This window comes from Megascapheus bottae, chromosome 10, assembly GCF_031878675.1.
Source record: "Megascapheus bottae isolate mThoBot1 chromosome 10, mThoBot2.hap1, whole genome shotgun sequence".
Lineage (NCBI taxonomy): Eukaryota > Metazoa > Chordata > Mammalia > Rodentia > Geomyidae > Megascapheus > Megascapheus bottae.
The window spans coordinates 57,566,751-57,588,067 of NC_143518.1; the positions used below are offsets into that span (position 1 = coordinate 57,566,751).

Below are 21,317 nucleotides of genomic sequence, written 5' to 3' on the forward strand. Positions count from 1 at the left end.
TAGATCTATTTTTGTGCCTGTTGCTCTTCTGTGAATAAAGACCAGAATAGATATCCACAAAAGGACCTTTGATTTTTCTGTCAGAAAATAACTTAGCTTCCTATTTTGAGAGTTCCAATGGAAATGATGTTCATTTGAAAACTGATCTAATCACAACATGGTCTTTGGGATCAACTGACATTCCTCTGCTGCCCTCTAAGGGTATGGATGATTACTACATGAAGCTTATTATTTCCATTTGAGGAACAGTTTTATTCAACAAATATTTATCCAACATTTATGTATTAGACTCTGTACTCCAGAGAGAATTTAATAAAAAGCACCCTCATCAAGTCCACAAATAATGAGGAAAACCAACAATATATCATTTAATTGGTAAAACCAGTCAGGAACTTTCAACAAAAGAACACAGAACTGTATCAACCTAAAGCTGGGGGAGCAGGGTTATCAGTAGTACAGTTTGATCTGAAGGAGTTTTTACATATCTGATAAGATATTGTTAAACAGAAGATGAAGAAGAGAGCAAGATATTCTAGGAACAATAGATTCCACATTCAAGAAGACCCACAGAAAGAAGATGAAAAAGGTAGAACACATTCAGGAAATGACTAAGTTTTCTACCTGGGTAAAGTAATACAATTGCCAAAGACACAAAATGCAGGAAGAAGAGTAGGAAGATACAGGAGGGTAAGACAGTATAGATGAATTTGAAAAATATAATGAGAATTGAGCATGGCGGCACACATCTATTATCCCAGTTACTCCCAAGGTTAAGATAGGAGGATTGAGGCCAGCTAAAGCTACATAGCAAGAGACTGGGTCAAACAACTATTAAGAAATAAAAATAACAGCCATGAATCTGGTGATTAGTGCCTTTACAGAGCTAAAATAACTAATCATTACCAGTTTTCTAGATGGCCTAGCTCAGCATGATTTTGAATTCTGCCCAACAACTGTTCCTCTAAGCATACATGATTAGGAAACACATATAAAGCAAAAACAATTGTCTTTAAGATTCAATCTGGAGCTAAGATTCAAGAGGTTAAGGCAGGAAGATCTTAAGGTCAAGGCCAGACTTGAAGTGGAAAAAAAAAATTCAGCTAACACTGGTAGCTCATATCTGTAGTAACTATTGAGAAAGCTGAGGGAGGGAGGATCAAGGTTCAAAGCCAACCTGGGCAGAAATTTCATGAGCAATTATCTCAAAAATAACAAGCAAACAGTGCTGGAGGTGTGGCTCAAGTAGTAGAGTGTTACCCTATAAAGCTCTGAGTTCAAGTTCCTGATTATCCCCTAGTACCACTTCCCCCATTCAATTTTTAGTTTGCAATAAGTAAACACAATTTACAAACACCTCATCAAACTACTCTCTTCCCTTTATAATATTCCATTTGAAGGCCAACTGAATTTGCAATCTGTCCTTCTCTCATGTAAACCAACTTTTTTATATAATTGTCCTAAATATCTGGTTTCTAAATTTTTACTTAAATTTATATCATGCAATATTTAAGACAAATAAAAAAGAAGAATCAAACCAACCTCTGTGCATTATCATCTACCTTAAGAATAACAGTATTGGGGCCGGGAGTTTGGCCTAGTGGTAGAGTGCTTGCCTAGCATGCATAAAGACCCGGATTCGATTCCTTGGTACCACATACATAGAAAAAAGCTGGAAGTGGTGCCGTGGCTCAAGTGGTAGAGCTCTAGCTTTAAGAAAGTCCAAGGACAGTGCTCAGACCCTGAGCTCAAGCCCAGGACTGGCAAAAAAAAAAAAAAAAAAAAGAAAAAGAAAATTTTCCTACTTTTAAAATTCTTAATTGTCCCCTGTTTCTCCTGACCCTTGGGTCTAATCTGTGGATCGATGCAGATGTTAAAACTCATTAGAAATAGAAACAAACATAACTAGTAGCATAGTGGCTATTCTGAATACTCTTATTTTTACCACCTGCTTACTCAACCACTCCTAATCACACATCAAACAATAAGCAGCCAAACCAGCTTCCCAAAGAACCAGCAGAAAAAGGGGGGTAGAGCAGTACGTGTAGAGAATATCAAAGTAGTCAAACAAAAACTTTTACCTGTGGGTTTAGTCATTCCATGTCCAGTGCTAGAGATGTCTCAACACAGCACTGAGCAAACCATGGCACAGGCATGACTCAATTCCCTGGAACACATGGGCCCCTTCTGTGCCTCTGATTTCCATAAAACTAGGAAGTGCAAAGAACCTATTTACTTGATCAGACCATTGCAGAAAGGTTAAGTGTCCTCAGACTCACTTAACTACACACCTGTGCAGCTGCTTTCCCAGACGCTCAGTTGTCAACAAACAAGTAGTCACTCCTTTGTCTGTCCTTCCTCAGCAAACACCAGAATCTATTTTATGAGATGATACAAGCAACATTTTCTAGCATGGGAAAATGAACTGTGAGGTAGGGGGAAGGGGAGGGGAATGACACAAAATTTTGGTCCCTCCTACATGTTACTAATGTAGCTCTGGAATAAAAAAGAATCACTTACCAGAAGATGATTAAGTGTAAAAACATGATTGATAAGGGCTTTGAGCAGCAGGTGTTAGGTGATTGCTCCTTCACTGTCAAGTGGCTGAGAAATCAGGAGAGAACTACCCAGAGGTTATGCTGTCTGGGAATGGATTCTTACCCTTCTAAATGCATATGTCCTGGGTGAATGGGGCTTTAGCTCCTTCTCCTGCCAACTATTAAGAACTATGCTAAGGAAACGAATGCTAGATGTCTTTGTCTCTGGAAAATGAAATACAATTGTGTTGTGTGGCCATAACACTGTTTCAGAACAGGAATAGATAAAAGATAATAGGCCTTTTACTTAAGGTCCTAAACCTTATAGTCTTAATAGGCACCAACCAGGTGTTTTTGTTTTTTGTTTTTCCTTTCCTAGAACTGCTTCTTAGGGTTAAACAATATAAATGCTATTTTTAAATAGATTTATTGAATTAACTTAGCCATTCAGTATACACGAGCTTTTATTATATTCACAGAGTTGTTTAGTTATTACCACAAAAAATTTTAAATTATTTTCATCACCCTTAAAAGAAACTCCAGTCAAATCCATTTCTTACTCTGTTTTAAAAACCAGATTAGTAGCATCATTCTCACTGGGCAAATAATACCACATTGTATCATATCTAGAGCACTTTTAACTGTGACATGCAATTGCTTTATTAGCTACTAAGAAAGAAAAAGCAGTGTCAATAAATATGCTTTTTACAATCTTATTACTTAATAGTTATTACACTTGATTTTATCCAAATGGCTAAAAAGCAATTAATTGACTTAAAAGTTATTAAAAGATATCTTTTAGGTACAGTTTAGTTACACATTTAGGTACATTTAAGAGCAGCTGTGACTCACTAGACGTTAACAATGAAATTCACATGTGCTCAAGTATGATGCTAGTAATAAGATAGCTCTGATGTCAGAGATGTTAAAATGAAGACAAGTTGTATTCACTCTAACATCAACAATATAAACATTGCATATACGGAGTATGGTTGGCTCCAAAACAACAAAAACTGATCTCAATAACTTGAGCAGGAAAGGAATCTGCGGGAGGGAATAGTGATTTTAATCAAAGAATTTCACTGGGCTATGCAAGAGTCAATTGCTATCATTACCATCATGCTTAGCTCTCTAGTCACTGCCTCAAGTATTGGATTCTTGGACAGCTCATGGTGAGGGAAGAAAAGACAGTAGAAGATACTTGTATATGGCTGTCTTTCACTTGTTACTATGATGGAAAATTTTTCCTGTGGGATCCTGAAAGCAAATCACAACATTACAGGGAATTGTAGATATAGGCACACCTTTTTATTGCATTCACCCTATTGTCTTCACAGATAGGTTTTTTTTTTTTTTTTAACACATGAAGTATTGTGACATTCCCATTTTCAATAGTCGTTTTCCAACAGTATATACTTGATTTATAACACTGTATTATCCTTTAGTAATTCTTAAAATACTTTAAACTTTTAAAATTGCTATTACTTCTGTTATAGTGATCAGTGGTTAGTAATATTTGATGTTCTTATAATTATTTTACAGTATCACTAAATACACACATGTAAAATGAAAAACTTGATCAATAAATTTTGTGTGTTGATTGTTCTAATAACTATTATTCCTTGCTCCTTCCAATCTCTTTAGGCCTGCCTATTCCCTAAGATACAGCAACATTGAATTAGGCCAATGTATAACCCTACAATGGCTTCTAAGTGTTCAAGTGAAGGAATGAGTTGTGCAATCTAGAAATGATTAAGTTAGTGGGAAGTCTTTTTGAGATAAACTGGTCTCTTAGTCAAAGTCTGGATAAAAAAATCAAACAACTCCCAATATTCTCTTAAGCCAAAGTTGAATCCAGGGCAAGTCCTAATTCTCTTCAGTTCTTGCAGGCTGAAAGAGGTGAGGAGACTACAGAAGAAAGATTAGACACGAGCAGAAGCTGGCCATGGAGATGAAGGAAAGAGGCTGTTTCCATAATAAGAAAGTACAGGTTATACAGCAAATGCAGATGCATAAGCTGACATAAATTATCCAGATCTAGATGAGATAATGGACAAATCTGATGTTAAGCAACAGATTTTGGTGTAAATGTACAGCTTTTATGGGGAGATGCCATCTAGAATTTATATAGCTAAATAGGAAGAATCAATGTCTGATTTCAAAGCTTCAAATGACAGGTGGACTCATATATTAGGGGCTAATAAAGCTTTTGCTTCTTTTTTGGTGCCAGCACTGGGCCTTGAACTCAAGGCCTGGATATAGTCCCTGAGCAATTCTTTTTCTGTTCTTTTCCTTTCCTTTTTCCTTTCCTTTCCCCTTTCCCTTTTCCTTTCCCTTACCCTTTCCCTTCCCTCCTCCCTCTCTCTCTCCCCGCCCCCCCCCACTTGAGCCACAGCTCCATGTATGGCTTTTTTGAATAGTTAATGGAGATAAGAGTCTCACTGGCTTTCTTAACTGGGCTAGATTTGAATCACGATGCTCAGCTATCAGGCTCTTGAGTAGATATGATTATAGGGGTAAGCCACTAGTGCCCAGCTGATTTCAAATAGAAGCCGACAGTAATTTACCTTTTTTTTTTTTTGGTCAGTAATGGAACTTGAACTCTGAGCCTTGGTACTCTCCTTGAGTTCTTCAGCTCAAGGATAGCACTCTACCACTTGAGCCACAGCACCACTTCCATTTTTCTGGTGTTTAACTGGAGACAAGAGTCTCACAGATTCTTGACAGGGCTGGCTATGAACCGCAATCCTCAGATCTCAGCTTCCTGAGTGGCTAGGATTACAGGTGTGAGTCACCAATTATTGGCTAAAGACTACATTTCTTTTGGAACAATGTCACCCCTTTCCTCACTCAAAGAAGATACATATTGAAAAATACTAGACAGAGGTGTAATGTATCACACTAAAGGTGTCTTCAACCTGGTAAAGTCTTTTTATCATTCTGCTACTTAAGGGTTAGAACTCAAGCAGAGGATAGCATTTAAATTTTTTTTTCTTTCTGCTACAGCATGGTTTGGAGTCCCACAGCATACTATTTGTATGAGACCTCCAGAATGGCAACTTTCTGGTCATTTGAGCCCTCAGCGAGCTGTAATCTTTTTACTAGCTGAAGGTCTTTTCCTCAATGTTGATGGATCCTGACTGATCAAATGGGATAGCTATGTCAATTTCTTGAAATAAGGCAGTAAAGCTGGGCTCATGCCTGTAATCCTTGCTACTAAGGAGGCTGAGATCTGAGGATTGCAGCTCAAAGCCAGCTCAGGCACTAAAGTCCATGAGACTCTTATCTCCAATAAACTACCAGAAAAACAGAAGTGGGGCTGTGGCTCAAGGGATAGGGTGGTAGCCTTGAGGCAGTAAGATTTGTCCCATGAATGGATTCTTCCTTTCATACAAGATTTCTCTGTAGCATGGGATGTCATTTGGTATTATTTTACCACAGAACAAAATTCACCTACTGCCATATATATTTTAATTTCTTTCTGTTCAATATTCATATTTATTGAAGGGAAAAGGAGTTAGTTAGAGAAAAGGAGTAAATTCAGCACTGCTACAGACTTTAGGATGTAGGAAATACTGATTCAGAGCAAAAACAGATTAGAGTTTGAGCTCTTTTTTGAGGTACTCTTTTGTACAGTACCTTTTTGAACTGACAATTGTCTATACAGAGGGGCAAATCAAATGACTTGAAGTCATGACTCACAATTTATGACTTAAAATTTTAACATTCCGATCATAATGGCAGCTTAATCTACTAACAGCTTTAAGTTAGTAGGGATAACTATCTTACAAAGATCCCAAAGGATTCTAGAAGATTAATATGTGTGGTGCACATGACAAGTCAGCACAGGACACATCCCAAAAGCAATATAGATTGCCATGTCCCATGTAATGTGGATAGGCAGCAATTCCAGCTTCTTTTTTTTTTTGCCAGTCCTGGGCTTGAGCTCAGGGCCTGAGCACTGTCCTTGGACTTTCTCAAGGCTAGAGCTCTACCACTTGAGCCTCAGCACCACTTCTGGCTTTTTTCTATGTATGTGGCACCAAGGAATCGAACCCGGGTCTTCATGCATGCTAGGCAAGCACTTTAACCACTAGGCCAAACTCCCGGCCCAATTCCAGCTTCTTGTGGGGAAAAAAAAAGGTACTTACAGACATCTAACAAGAAAAGGAAGGGTATTCATTATATTAGAAAAGAAAGGGCATACATTAAAATGGTATGAAATTCAGGGTTTGGTGGGGGTGGGAAGAGGAAATAAGCTGCAAGGAGAAACAGAACAAGAGAAGCAAAGGCAGACACTATCAGACTCTATTATTAGCTGAGGGAATTGTTTACATTTTGTTGCTAATGAAAACTTGGAGCTTTGGAAAATGAGCCCAGCAATTACACTATTGTGACAGCTGCTGTTGGTCCCTGGTATCCCTATAGAGTTATCTGCCAACCGCTTGCCACTTGCCATTTCTATCATGCTGTATGCCAGTCAAATCAGCCCCTTTATTACTAGATGATTCTGTTATTTATTTTTTTTTTATGATCGCTAGGACAATCCAAAGTTTGGATGGAAGTGATTGGAAGTGTCATGAGAGTACTCACTATAGAATTACAAATTATAGCATAAGACAGACTGGCCGATGAATCAGACTTTTATTCTGAGTGATTACTTAAATTCAAAAGAAGTAGTAGTTCATGAATTAAATGAGAGTAAAAGGAGGCCTAGGTGTTGTTCTTTACTGTGTGTCTGATGTAGGGTGTGATAAGTGAAAGTTAATACTCTTAAGGGCTGAGAATTCTTTCATAGTAAAGAGAGCACATAACTCCTATCCCCTTCTTTATATAAAGACAGTACATTTCAGTACACTAAGTTTGTGTGTGGTGGGGGGTGAAGTAGCAGTAAGGGAAAAAATTAATAAATCAAAGATTATATCCTTCATAAAAATAGTAAATTTTGGCTGGGAGCATGGCCTAGTAGTAGAGTACTTGCCTAGCATGCACAAAGCCCTGGGTTTGATTTCTTGGAATCACATATACAGAAAATGCTACAAGTAGTGGTGCAGCTCAAGTGATAGAGCACTAGCCTTGAGAAAGCCCAAGGACAGCTCCCAGGCTCTGAGTTCAAACTCTAGAACTAGGGGGCGGGTGGAAGTAAATTATCAGAAGTTCTGCCAAGAGCTTGTATCCATAAGCTCAAATGATCTAGAATCCTCCAAACCTTGAATTTCTATTTCATTTACTTGTCAGCGGTCTTGAACATTTCCATTTCCATAGGCTTACACCATTACAAAACTGTGGTTCTTAGGGTTCATCTTATTTTTTCAAGTTTTCTTGTCCCTGTGCCCCATTATAACACTAATACCTTCACTCTGAAACTCTGGAAAACCCAGAAAAATAAAAATGAGTTCTGAAGACCCCTAAACCTTCAGTGTTAAGGCTTCCATGGTTATTATGTTTGATATCATAAGGTATCATTCTGCATCTAGCTTTGTTCATTTAACAATCTGTAGGAAGCTGAAAACTGATTCTGGCCAATTGGTATGTACATTCACCCATCCACTTTTACTACAAAGTCTAAAAAGTCTAAAAAAGTAGAGACAGCTGTAAAATGTAATGGTAAGCTCTATTCCCCTACTCCCCAGTCTAAGTGCTCTGATTGTAAGATTATTTCTGATAGAAGATCTTACAATGCTTAGGTCTTGCTGTGGCCATTTTCAAAGCCCCATTTATCCCAAAGCTCATTAATTGTTTCAAAATGGACCTGTGAACACAGGCTTTAGGCCTCCCTCAAGCTTCCCCAGTAGGAGTTGAAACACTTTCACAATGAGCTGATTACAGAGAAAGCTGCAGCTTCAAAAGAGAATTATCACGCAACTTGTTCTTTCAGAAGGAAAATTTAGCTGTTTTCAAACATGACTTTTTTTTTTCTTTCAGCTTATGCTTGTCTAGAGGGAGAAACTAAATGGCTTTAATTCTATAATGGTTTAAATGATATGTTTTACTTGATCAAGTCATTCCCCTGCTAAAAATTCTTTAGTTGTATCCCATAGCTTTAAGAATAGAAAATCAATGAGTGTTGGGACTGGTAAATGTTGATTTCATAGATGAATTAAAGTATTTGATAACCCTGTTAAAAAAAAAAAGAATAGAAAATCAAAGGTTTTTGTTGTTGGTGTTGTTTTTGGTGCCTGGGGCTTGAAGTACTCAGAAACTAGGCACTGTCCCTGTGCTTTTTTGTTCAAGATTGCTCCCAGTTTTTGCTGGCTAATTGGTGATAAGAGTTTCTTGGATTTGTCTGCACTGGCTGGCTTTGAACCTGAAACTGCAGATCTTAGCCTCCTGAGTAAGATTACAGGCATGAGCCACAAGTAACCAGCGGTAAAGATCAAGTTTTTCTTTTTCTTTTCATAGTTGTACAAAGGAATTGCCTTTAACAAAGCAGTTTGTGAATACAATATATCTTGATCAATGTTGATCAATGTCACCCCTTTCAACATTCTTACCTGTCCCTCTTCCCACCCCTTCCCTTATGCTTCTTAATTTCGTAGGATATATAAAAATCAAGTTTTTTTGTTTTTTGGGTTTTTTTTTTGCCAGTCCTGGGGCTTGAATTCAGGGCCTAACCACTGTCCTTGGGTTTTCTCAAGGCTAGAGCTTTACCATTTGAGCCACAGCACCACTTCTGGCTTTTTGATGTATGTTATACCAAGGAATTGAACCTGGGTCTTTGTGCATGCTAGGCAAGCACTCTACCATTAGGCCAAACTCCTGGCCCTTTTTTTTTTTTTTTTTTTAAAGCAAGAACAGACAACACTCTACATGATTTGGCTACTGTCTCTTCTTTAGCTACACAGTGAAATACCAGTTTGGAGTTTCCATAGGGGGAAAACCCTTAAAGGGACATACATGCAGCATTCTACCCATTTGAGGCCATACTCGTTACCCTTCCTCCCAGATGGAAATGGACTGAGAAGGTTTCTGGCTAATTCTGTTTAATCCTCTGCTTCCAAATGCATTTGACCACAAAATGACTTTATATCTCCCTTCACTGAAGTCTATTTCATAAAAAGACACTTTCAGAAATGTAACATGGACATAAACTTTTCCCAAATTCAAGCACATAAAGCTGGACTCTTGAATTACTGTGTTTTCTCTAGATTACCATCTTTCATTACTCTTTATTAATTTGTCATTGCTACATACCCCCAATTTCCAATTGCTTTTCAAAATTCAAATAAGGGACCAGAGGCATGGCACCACAGTAGAGTACCAGTCTAGCAAGTCAAAGCCTTGAGTTCAAATCCCAGTATTGCAATAATAAAACAACAAAAACAAAAACACACTCCCTTTACAATTCCAGTCATATCCTAGTCATCCTAATCAGTGCTTCAAGCTTTGCTAGGCAGGCAATTCAACCACTCTTGCCATGCCCTGGGCCTTTTTTACTTTACTCATTTTGTGATGATACATTGATGCCTGGGCCAGCCCACACGACAGTCCTCTTTTTACATTTTCCACATAGCAAGGATAATAAATGTGCACCGCCATGCCCAGCCATTGGCTGAAATGGGGGTTTTCACTAACTTTTTGTCCAGGCTAGCCTCAAACTGTGATACTCTCAATCTCTGCCTCCAAGTAACTAGAATTACAGGCACAAACTACTGTACTTAGTCACAATTCACTAGCACCTTGACTTAATCCATGTATCCTTTACTTTTGTGAGTCTGGGGGCTTGAACTCAGGGCCTGGGCACTGTTTCTGAGCTTCCACTTATAAATATAAACTCTTCCTTTGGATATTCAAAATAAACCAAAGTGAAATCTAAATTTTGATAGAATTTCACATTTTTTCAAGTTTTGAAAAAGTATAATCACAGCCTTAATCTTCAAGTAGATAATGGACTCACAAATGGAGTGCATTATACTGTTCATATATTTATAGGAAGAAGAAATGTATATGCTCCTTTGTTCACATCTTTCAAGGTCTCTTGCGCCTAACAATTAAAAAGTTCTTCTGCTGGTTATCAGTGGCCCTTGCTTGTAATCTCAGGAGGCTGTGATCTGGAGAATTTTAATTCAAAGCCAGACTGGCAGGAAAGTCTCCAAGATTTAATCTCCAATTAATCAGCAAAATGCATGCCTAGCTCCAGTGGTAGAGCACCAAGCATGAGCAAGAAAGCTGAAGGAGAGCTCAAGGCCCTAAGTTCGTTCTCTTTCTCTCTCTCTCTCTCTCTCTCTCTCTCTCTCTCTCTCTCTCTCTCTCTCTCTCTCTCTCTCTCTCTCTCTCACACACACACACACACACACACATTCTTAGAGCTAGAAGTGTAGCTCAAATATTCAAGTCCCTTGTTGAACTGAACAAGTAAAAGGCTCTGAGTTCAAAGTCCAGGATTGTCCCCACCAAATGTTCTTCTTAGATTCTTTTCATTTTTCCTATGCCAATCTACAGATGTTCTAATTTCTCTCGAGAAAAATTACAGAGTCCCTAGATACTATTGGCTTGCCCCTATAAGTCTAGCCACTCCTGAGCCTGAGATCTGAAGGATAGCAGTTTAAAGCCAGTCAGAGTAGGGGCAGAAAAGTGTGTGAGACTTTTATCTCTAACTAACCACTACCACCAACCAGAAAAAGCCATAAGTGGAGGTATGGTTCAAGTGGTAGAGCCATGAACAAAGGAGAAACTGAAGCATACAGGGGGCATTGGTGCAATGCTGTAATCCTAGCACTCTGGAAGCTAACAGGAGGAGATCACAAATTCAAGGCCAATTTGAATTATACAATGAGACTGTCTAAAAAAAAAAAAAAAAAAGACAGGGGTTTGGGATATAGCTCAGTGACAAAGTACTTTGCTTAGCATGTGCTAGACCCTAGATTCAACCTTCAGTATTCAAAAGAAAAAAAGAGACAAATATATGGTCTCTACCCTTCATCCATATTATTTCCTTTCCTTCATATTCATTTCCTTTTCTGATTTTCTTTTAAAATTAGTAGCTTTTTGCTGTCAGAGAAGTCATCACAGACTACCCAGAACAAAAGGTCTTTTTTTATTTTTGCTTCAAGTTCTCCATTACGAAATGCAGAAATAATACTGACAATGGTTGCTCTGATGAGACAAATACAAAAAGTTATGACTAGAGAGTAGATGTTAAGTAACTAGAAATAAAATAATTAAGATCTCTATAAACAACTCTTCCAGAAGAAAATGTAAGAACCCTAAAAAAAATGAAGATCTATTTCCAAAAATTCATTTGAGCTTGGGGGCAAGACTTCTCTCCCACTCCTTTGTCTCCTACCTCAAAGCAGACTATCACAAAGGTATCAGTGAGCTAACATACCTTCTCTTCTCTCTGCCTTCCACGGAGGAGTCTGTACCAGGAGAGGAGGGCACAGAAGCAGCAGTAACCCCATTAGTAGTGCTAGGTGGAGGGCGATTGGTGATTACACAGAGCGGGGTACCAGAAGAAACACTGTCTGCTGTTTTCTCTGCAGAATCAGCTTGGGATCTGTAAGGAGTCCTGAAATGAAAAGACATGAACAGAACAGTCAGCATGCTTTACAACAAAGCACTGCCATAGAGACAGGAAGGAGGCTCAGAGATCTAACAAGAGAATCTTCCTGTTCAGGTTCTGTTTCTTGATTTATTCTGAGTTCTAAATCTTTCCATAGCATACATTTAATCTGATATCTTTTGCCCAAAGACTTGCACTTTGATATTTTTGGTCTTTTTGCATGAGATTAAAAAAACTGAAAGATAAAAATTAGCTATGGCAAAAGGTAAAATACTGGCATGCAAGAGTGTTTTAAGATTCCTCATTGCCATCTGGCCTCCCTCCAAACATGCACAGTCTCTCTACATGTGAAAAAGACACTAAAGTCACTTACGATATTAATCTCCACCTGTCCCTTAATTCTTGGCAGTGACATTCTTTGTGGCAGTCATCAGCCTAGATTTGACAACCATCTTCTTGGATTATCCATTTGCAAAACATCCCATAACCTCAGTATGTTTAATTGTCTTTAACCCAGTTCAATAACTGCAGCAGCTTTCCAATTTAACCAAATGTCTAATTGTCTACATCTCTAACTGCACAAGTGAGAAACTGAAACAAAAACAGAGCAGGATTCTATATGAAACCTTAACTACAGACTTCAACATAAGCGGTATAATTAAACTCATTTATGTAAAAACAAGAGCTTTGTTTCTGAACAAAGAGTTAGAAGCAACCATTGGCTCTCCACCCAAAAAGCTATCATTTGTGATGTCACAGCTTGTTGCTGGGGTAACAGAGATCCAAAATTGATACTCACGAGATGGGAAAAGCAATGAAAAACATGAAGTTAAAAATCTGTTTTCCACATACTCACAATCATTATCAGAAGTGATTACAAGTACCTTAAGTCCAAAATAATTACATTATTATAATAAGCTTAAAGAAATAATCATATCCTAAAAGTGTTATCTTAAATATGGTATCAAGGTATAAATATTAAAATAGAACACTAGGGGCAATACTGGGGTCTGACCCTAGCCTGTTGCTTGCTGGGAAAGCATTCTGCTTGAGCCAGGCTCTCAGCCCATTTTGCTTTATCTTTCAGTGTTTTGAGTTTTTGCCCAGGGCCAGCCATGGACTGCTGTCCTCATACCTATTGACTCCCACATAAACTGAGATTACAAACATGTACTTCTATGCTCAGCTTTTGAGACAGCTTTTGCTTGGGCTGATTTACAACCTTGATCCTACTTAACTCCACCTCCCCAGTTGCTGGGATTAAAGGCATGAGCCATTGTGCCTTGCCTAAAACAAAAACTTTTTTTCTGTGTGTGAAAGAACTCTGGGCCTGGAGTTCTCACTAGGCTTTTCTTGTTTATGGCTGGTATTCTACCACTAAAACCATGCCACCACTTCTGGCTTTTTTTCTGCCTAACTGGAGATGAAAGTCTCAGCTTCAAGCTGTGATTCTCAGATCTCAGCCTCTTGAGTAGTCAGGCATGACAGGCGCTAAAATGGAATATTTTTGAAGACTGAAGTAATATCTAAAAAATACAAGCTATTTCTCTAGAACAATTAATAGCTTAGGATAAAGTGAAATGTTTATGTGCTTTCTTTTTTCAATACTTTGTTATCATAAAGGTGGTGCATAGAGGGTTACAATAAGTACATTTCTTTTTGGACACTAACACCCTTCACTCAAACTATACATTTTCTTTCTTTTTTTTTTTTTTTTTTTTGTGGGTCATGGGGCTTGAACTTGGCCCGGGCACTGTCCCTGAGCTCTACAGCTTCGCTACTGAGCTACTGCTGGACCTGGACAATGTCCCAGAGCTCTTCAGCTCAAGGCTACCTACCACCCTACCCTTGAGCTAGAAGGTTAATTGGAGATAAGGATTTCAGGTCCTTTTGTGCTTGGGCTAGTTTGAACCTCGATCCTCAGATCTCAGCCTCCTGAGTAGCTAGGATTACAGGTATGAGCCACTGCACCTGGCCAACAATACATTTTCTAATTTTAAAAACTGAAGGCAAAGGCTGGGAGTTTGGCCTAGTGGTAGAGTACTTGTCTAACATACATGAAGACCCAGGTCCAATTCCTCAGTACCATATAGAAAAGCCAGAAGTGGTGCTGTGGCTCAAGTGGTAGAGGAAAGCCCAAGGACAGTGCTCAGGCCCTGAGTTCAAGCCCCAGGACTAGCAAAAAGTAAAAAAAAAAGAAAAAAATAAACGTAAGGCAAAATTAGTCTATAGAAAGTACTAATAAGATTAGGCTAAAGCACAGTTTTCATGTATAAAAAATTAAACCATTGTGGTAATATAGTGATAGGCTGAGGCAGGAGGATCACTTGAGTCTAGAAGTCTAGGCCAAATTGGGCAACTAAAGAAACCCTTCAGAAAACTTTTTTTTTTAAAGGTTAAGACATTATACTTATTAAAATATTTTCTGAAGTTTTTAAAAAATAATAACATGCTTTGTCCCATCATTTATTAAGCTCCTGGGATGCCAGCAATTTTATTCAATTAAACTATATAAACAATTTTAGTATTAAGTGAAGTAAGCCAGACCCAAAGGAACATAGGCTCAATGGTTTCCCTCATCTGTAATAAGTAGTACACATCTAGAAGTCTCTTAGCAGAGGATTACAATAGTTCAAACCCTAGATATATAAGGCCATATAGGATGAGGCCAAATTAATGGACCTCTAGGACATGGAAACAAGAGCTTAATTATAAGTGACTGTTATTCTTTTTTTTTTTTTTTTTTTTTTTTTACCAGTCCTGGGCTTGAACTCAGGGCCTGAGCACTGTCCTTGGACTTTCTCAAGGCTAGAGCTCTACCACTTGAGCCTCAGCACCACTTCTGGCTTTTTTTCTATATGTGGTACCGAGGAATTGAACCCAGGTCTTCATGCATGCTAGGCAAGCACTTTAACCACTAGGCCAAACTCCCGGCCCATGACTGTTATTCTTTATGTATTATGTTTTTCTCTCTTCTCTTGTGTCCCTTTGGTCAATCTCATATTGTTACAGTATCCCACTTTGTTACCTGGTATATTATATAGATGTTTACTTGTTTATTTAAAATAGGAGAGGAAAAATGAGGGGAGGGAGTGGAGGGAGGGAAATGGGGACAAAAACTTAAGAAGGGATATCAATGTGTGAGAAGTAATGCACCCTCTATCTGGCGAATATCACTGCAACTCTTCCCTCTATACACTGAAATTAAAAACAAAACAAAACAATTTTAGAGGGCCAGGCGTTTGGCCTAGTGGTAGAAGGTAAGAATGCTTGCCTAGCATGCAGGAAGACCCAGGTTAGATTCCTTGATACCACATACATAGGGGAAAAAAAGCCGGAAGTGGTGCTGGGGCTCCAGTGGGAGAGCTCTAGCCTCGAGGAGAGCCCAAGGACAGTGCTTAGGCCCTGAGCTCAAGCCCAGACTGGCCAAAAAAAAAAAAAAAAAAGTTTAGAAACATTGTGTAATTTTACACGTAGGAAAAGCTTTGTAGCAAAGATCAAAGCTGTACAATGGAGTTAGATAAATTATGGGTATGGAAGAACTAAATTGGCTAAACTCAAGCCAATTTAATGATTTCTTTTTCATCTGTAAAAACAGGAGTGATAATACCCTGAATAAGCAGGAGCCCTACATTTTTTTTTCCTTTTTTCTTTTTTCTTTTTTTTTTTTTGCCAATCCTCGGCTTGAGCTCAGGGTCTGAGCACTGTCCTTGGACTTTCTCAAGGCTAGAGCTCTACCACTTGAGCCTCAGCACCATTTCTAGCTTTTTTCTATGTATGTGGTACCAAGGAATTGAACCCGGGTCTTCGTGCATGCTAGGCAAGCACTCTACCACTAGGCCAAACTCCAGGCCCAGGAGCCCTACTTTTGAGATAACTGATGAAATAAAATAATGTATGTAGAAGATCTAACATAGTACCTAGAACACACTATAGACTCAGTGGAAACTAAACCATGACAAAAACAGAAAAGAGCCCTGCAGTGGACAAATTTGGGTTAAAATCCTTATTTCAGTTCCTCACTCACTGTTGGATCGTGGACAGATGATTAAGCTTTTGTCTGCATCCTCATCTATAAAATCAGACTATATGCTGGAAGCAGCTAGCTGCCTAACTATAGTTGTTTTTCACCCCCTCTTACACAGAATACCTGTATTACCTAGGATGGTAATGTACTATTAAAAATCCATATTTCCTTGAAGTCTGCTATAAAACAGAAGCAAGAAATTAGTGTTTCTTAGAAAATTACCAGTTTAGAGGGATTCCCTCTTTGCCTGTTTCTTACTTTTCAAATGCTTCTTGCCTAGAATATAACCACAATATACAGCTTCATCAATTACTTTAGAACATGAGGCAACACCTTAACCTAAATTATTAATTACTTCTAGAGAAGTTGCTTGTATTTTTTGTTTTGCCAGTCCTAAGCTTAGGCTTAAAGCCTGAGCACTGTCCTTGGTTTTTCTCAAGGGTAGAGCTCTACTACTTGAACCATAGCACCACTTCTGATTTTTTTTCCAGTACTGAGGAATCGAACCCGGGTCTTCGTGCATGCTAGGCAAGCACTCTACCACTAGGCCAAACTCCTGGCCCCAGTAGCTTGTATATTTTTAGATATTACTTCAGTCTTCAAAAGTGTTATGTTTTAGCGCCTGTAATGCCTGACTACTCAGAAGCCTGACATCTGAGAATCACAGCCTGAAGTTGAGACTTTCATCCCCATTTATGCAGAAAAATAGCAGAAGTGGGGGCATGGTTCAAGTGGTAGAACACCAGCGTAATGTAAAGATTACAGAAAAGAATGAACAAAAAAAACCCAGTCCTTTAATGACTCTGGAGCTACTATGCCTCTTTCTAAGAAAGCCTATTTCTTACAAGCAAGGCCAACTACAAACCTTTATCTTTTTTAAGACACTATTATGTAGACTTACTGTGCATAATCAAATCCTAATATAAATTTTATTTAGTACTTAACCCAATGTTTGTCACAAAATAGAGTCCAACAAGTGATAACTATATTCATTTTTTTTTTCCAGTTTCGGCTCTGTGACTTTCCCTCCCAGTGCTGCAGATGGAACTCAGGACCTTCCTTGAGGATGCTAGGTAAGTGCACTACCATCATGCTACATTTTCAGCCCTCTTTGTGTTTTGGTGATAATGTCTATACAGCTAGATTACTTTGGGACCTAATAAATCTCTACATAATTATATAGTATTAGTAAGCAATTGATTATGAGGACCTAATAAATATCCCCATAATTATACATCAGTAATAATAATCATAAATCTGTGCTCTTGGCCAAGAAAATTAAACACTACTTGTTTTAGGGAAGGAAACCTTGAATATTGACATACATCAACTGTCATCATAACCAGAGTTCTCAAAAAACACTATCATCATTAACATTTTTGTTCATTTTCTTTGGATCAGTTATAGGGAAAAGACCTAAAAGAATCTCTGACAACTGCAGCTAGGGCTGGGAGTTTGGCCTAGTGGTAGAGTGCTTGCTTAGCATGCACGAAGACCTGGGTTTGATTCCTGGGTTCCACATACATAGAAAAAAGCTGGAAGTGGTAGAGCACTAACCTTGAGGAAAGCCCAAGGACAGTCTTCAGGCCCTGAGTTCAAGCCTCAGGACTGGCAAAAAAAAACAAAAACAAAACGCAGCTAAAGTAATGCTGCAGTTGCTACCCTTTGCCTTTATGAACCAGAAATCAAGATATTATCACCCCTAGAATACGGTTAGGAACACACACATGCGCACACACACACACACACACACACACACACACACACACACACACACCTCCCCATTTCACAGTGTTTCTAGAAAAACATTCTCATTGATTGGAATTCTCAGAAGGCGATAGGAATATGAGTTTTGGAATATGAGTTAACTTGTCTTTGGATCTGAGCTTGTGTGCCATTTTACAACATAACTAAGTATGCAAGATTTCTACTCATAAGTACTAGAAAACTAATGTATGTAAAATATAGGAATATGCTTGGTATTTGTTTCCTACAACAGGTCTGAGATCCTTAAATTGCAACCACAACTGGTAACATTACTCAGAAATAAAAGCAGTCATGCCAAGTTGACCCGAATGCCAAGTACAGTGAAACATTCAACAAAACATCAAAAACATGTCTTCATTAAGTTGTAGTCATTTTCACAGGGATTCAAACTTGCTTCTATAGTGGTACAGCCTCTTTGGTTCAAATTTCATGTGTTTCCAGAGTATTAACTTAGATGAATGCAACTCAAATGGCTCCAAGAAGCCTTACCTGCCAGGTTGTACAGATGCAGTAGTGTTTGTACTGATTGGTGCGGGGCAAGAAGAGGCAGGATGCCACTGACTGCCCCGAGAAGTAGATGAACCAATGGTAATGGGTGAGGTAGCAGAAGATGAATTGCGATTGGCTGAAATGTAGGGACTTGTGGGGTCACTACTTCTACCAAATGAAGCACTGCAAAACAGCACATAGTCACTTTCTTCAGGACATGCTGCTCATCCACCATTTCCCAGCACCACCTTCCCACCCAGATTGTGCACTTAAAAGGCATGAAGATCAAAGAGAGGGGCAACTGGAAAGTGGAGTACTCAACTCCAGCTGGAGTTGCATGGCTGGCAGCAAGCAGGTAATCATCCAAAAGAATGAAGCAATCATCACTCTTTAAAAGATGATATCTTGGTCAATCATCCAAAAAGAGTGAAGAAATGTAGAGAGATGATATTTAACACAGAAAAGCAGGAAAATAGAATATATGTCAACAGTAGAAAGAATGGAAATAATAGGAAATAGCTTATTTCTGTTAGAAATAATCTTCAACAAACCCAATGCAAAAAATCATGCACCCCCAAATGTCCGTCTGATAGGAAAGTAGTACTACAGAAGCCAGAGCAAGACTAGAGAAATTTGGAGAGGTTTTAGAAATGTAAAGGTAAAAAGTGGTAAAGAAGAAACACTTTGGGAAAAAATGACTTTGAGAAATGCAGTTATTTAGCTTACAATGAAAATTTAAAGGACTAAAAGCTTTAAGTGTAGAAAGTAATACTGTGGGTACTAAAAGCCAATTTTTCCTTATTCCACTTGAAGACAGGTAAGAACTATATCGATGGCAGGAAAAAAATTATCTGGATTAAAATTAAAAATATTTCCTAACTATAATTGTAATAAAACACTTTAGGAGATGATCACAAAAAGTTATGAAACCCTCTCTAGGAAAGAGGCATCTTATTGGACCACAGGAAATTAATGCTTGCCAATAAACAAGAGATGACAGAAAATGGAACACATACCAAGATTTGTGACAGGCAGGGAATAACAAATTCCTATTTCCACTTTCATTTTTAAATGGAACATATAATTATTTCTTGAAAAGATAAGACAGAAATTTATAAAAATCAAAATATGCTTTAGGATTATATAAGATGAGCTTTGAAAATTCAGGTATGAAGCAAGCTGTAGATCTTTTCTCAAAAAATGCTCATATAATTGAGCCTATTTCTACCTTAAATAGAGGGAGCCCTTCCCTTCTCTGTCCACTGTAATTTTGGCAATTACATCTATCAAACCAAATGCCACTCAACTCACTTGCTCATAACTTGGTGTTCATGAAAATCAACAAAATAACTCCTGCCTGGAAACCAAGCATCAGCTTTCTCTCTCTCCTAGATCCAGAGCATTATTTTCCTTGAAAAGTTTTTGATATTGCATTTGACTATAGTAGTACTAAAGTAAATAGGACTACTAAAGCCTTTGCCTTTAAGACAAATAAGGCAAAGCACCAAACTTCTGGTTTCTATCAATGCCAATCAGATCACTAAACCAAACTTGTACAATTTTACTGTTGAGCCCTTTCTTATAGGATGAATCTTCAGAACTGAAGATAGTTAAAAGGCTTTTTCTTTGATAGCTTTTTATTTCTCAAGTCACATTAACTATGTGACCAAGTGCCTTCCTGTCAGGGAGAAATAATTTTTTATTCCAAACAGCTAATCTGTCATACAGTTTATGATCAATGGAAGGTAGCCAATCATCTAGAAAACCTCATGACAAATGTATGAAAGAGGCAGATGGATGCATTAAGTGGGAAGTGAAGAAAGAATTGAAAGTAAGCAATGAAAAACAGATTCTTCCACATCAGCAGCAAGGTTCAAATTAAAACATTAATTAAGTGTATCTTGTAGCTTAATGGTTCTGGCAAAGGTGCTTTGCTTGCTGGCTAGCTTGTGGCAAAGAAAATACTTGCAGAAAAAGGAATACAGATGAAGGAAAAAAAAAAAAAAAGAAGGAAACCCAAGTACCTTCTCTGCACCAAACTTGCGAGTTTCACATCTTGATGGATCTGAGGGCCATTAAAGTCATAAAAAAAAAAAACAACTCAAGTCCCTAAATTAACAGGCTTTAATATGAAATGTCTTTAATGCAATATATAACTATTCCCCTTTCCAACCCCTTGCCACCCTATAAAGGTCCCTCCCTTCCTCCCCACAAAAAATATAACTTGAAATGGGAATGACTAGTTTTAGAAAATGGAAATCAGCTACTGGACAGGATGTTTTTAAATTCAGTCTTTCCCAGATTACTAAAAGTCACTTCTGATAAAAGATTTTACTAGGACTGAGAAAATTGGGTATAGAGTCAGGTCAGTGATGAGAATTTAGAATTGACATACTTTAATTCAGTCATTGAGAACAAATTAACTTTTAATTTTAAATTAGTCAATATGTTAATCCCAAGAAACCTAAAAGCAATTCATTTGTTGATTCACTGGATAATTAGATATAAAAAGGCATGCAGTTATTACCCATGTTCCCATAGCCATAGTGAAGGAAAATCACTGCCCACCCTTTTGCACCAGGTACCTTTTCAAATAGGTTGATACATAGGCGGAAGGAGCAATTTTCTGTTGGGTTTCATTTCTTTTCCCTTCATCCTTCCAAAGTTGCCGAGTGTAGGAGCCACTCCTTACTAGATTAACAGCTGATTCTCTGTAGAAACATGAAAGCAAATCAAACAAACCACTGATTTGTATCACTAGTTCTATCTAGGATAAAAAGCAAAGAAGGAGAAAAGCCAACGGCAAATTGAAATATGGCTAAAGAAATAAACGTATCTTCTAAGTGATTCTATTTTATAAATCTGTTTTGTTACAAATAGAAGACAAGTACTACTGCTTGCTTTCTTCTATCAACTTCAAAGCCAGTTCATTTCAAAAGGTACCAAATTCCATATATCAAAGGTCCCTTTTGTAATGAAGAATTACTTTTGTTCCTTA

At 38.0% G+C, this 21,317-nt stretch overlaps 1 protein-coding gene across 3 annotated transcripts in view; it reads right to left on the minus strand.

Moving 5' to 3' along the window:
• Positions 1-21,317, minus strand: part of Ppp1r12b (protein phosphatase 1 regulatory subunit 12B) — a 195,579-nt gene that overhangs the window by 98,941 nt on the left and 75,321 nt on the right. For 2 of the 3 annotated variants that reach the window (XM_090341420.1, XM_090341418.1), the window contains exons 12-14: positions 20,905-21,030; positions 18,320-18,502; positions 11,863-12,042 (exon numbers count right to left, since the gene is read on the minus strand). In XM_090341420.1, the coding sequence (XP_090197546.1) occupies positions 11,863-12,042; positions 18,320-18,502; positions 20,905-21,030 (489 nt within the window). The remainder of the gene's footprint in view (positions 1-11,862; positions 12,043-18,319; positions 18,503-20,904; positions 21,031-21,317) is intronic. The other variant, XM_090341421.1, reaches the window with a different exon arrangement.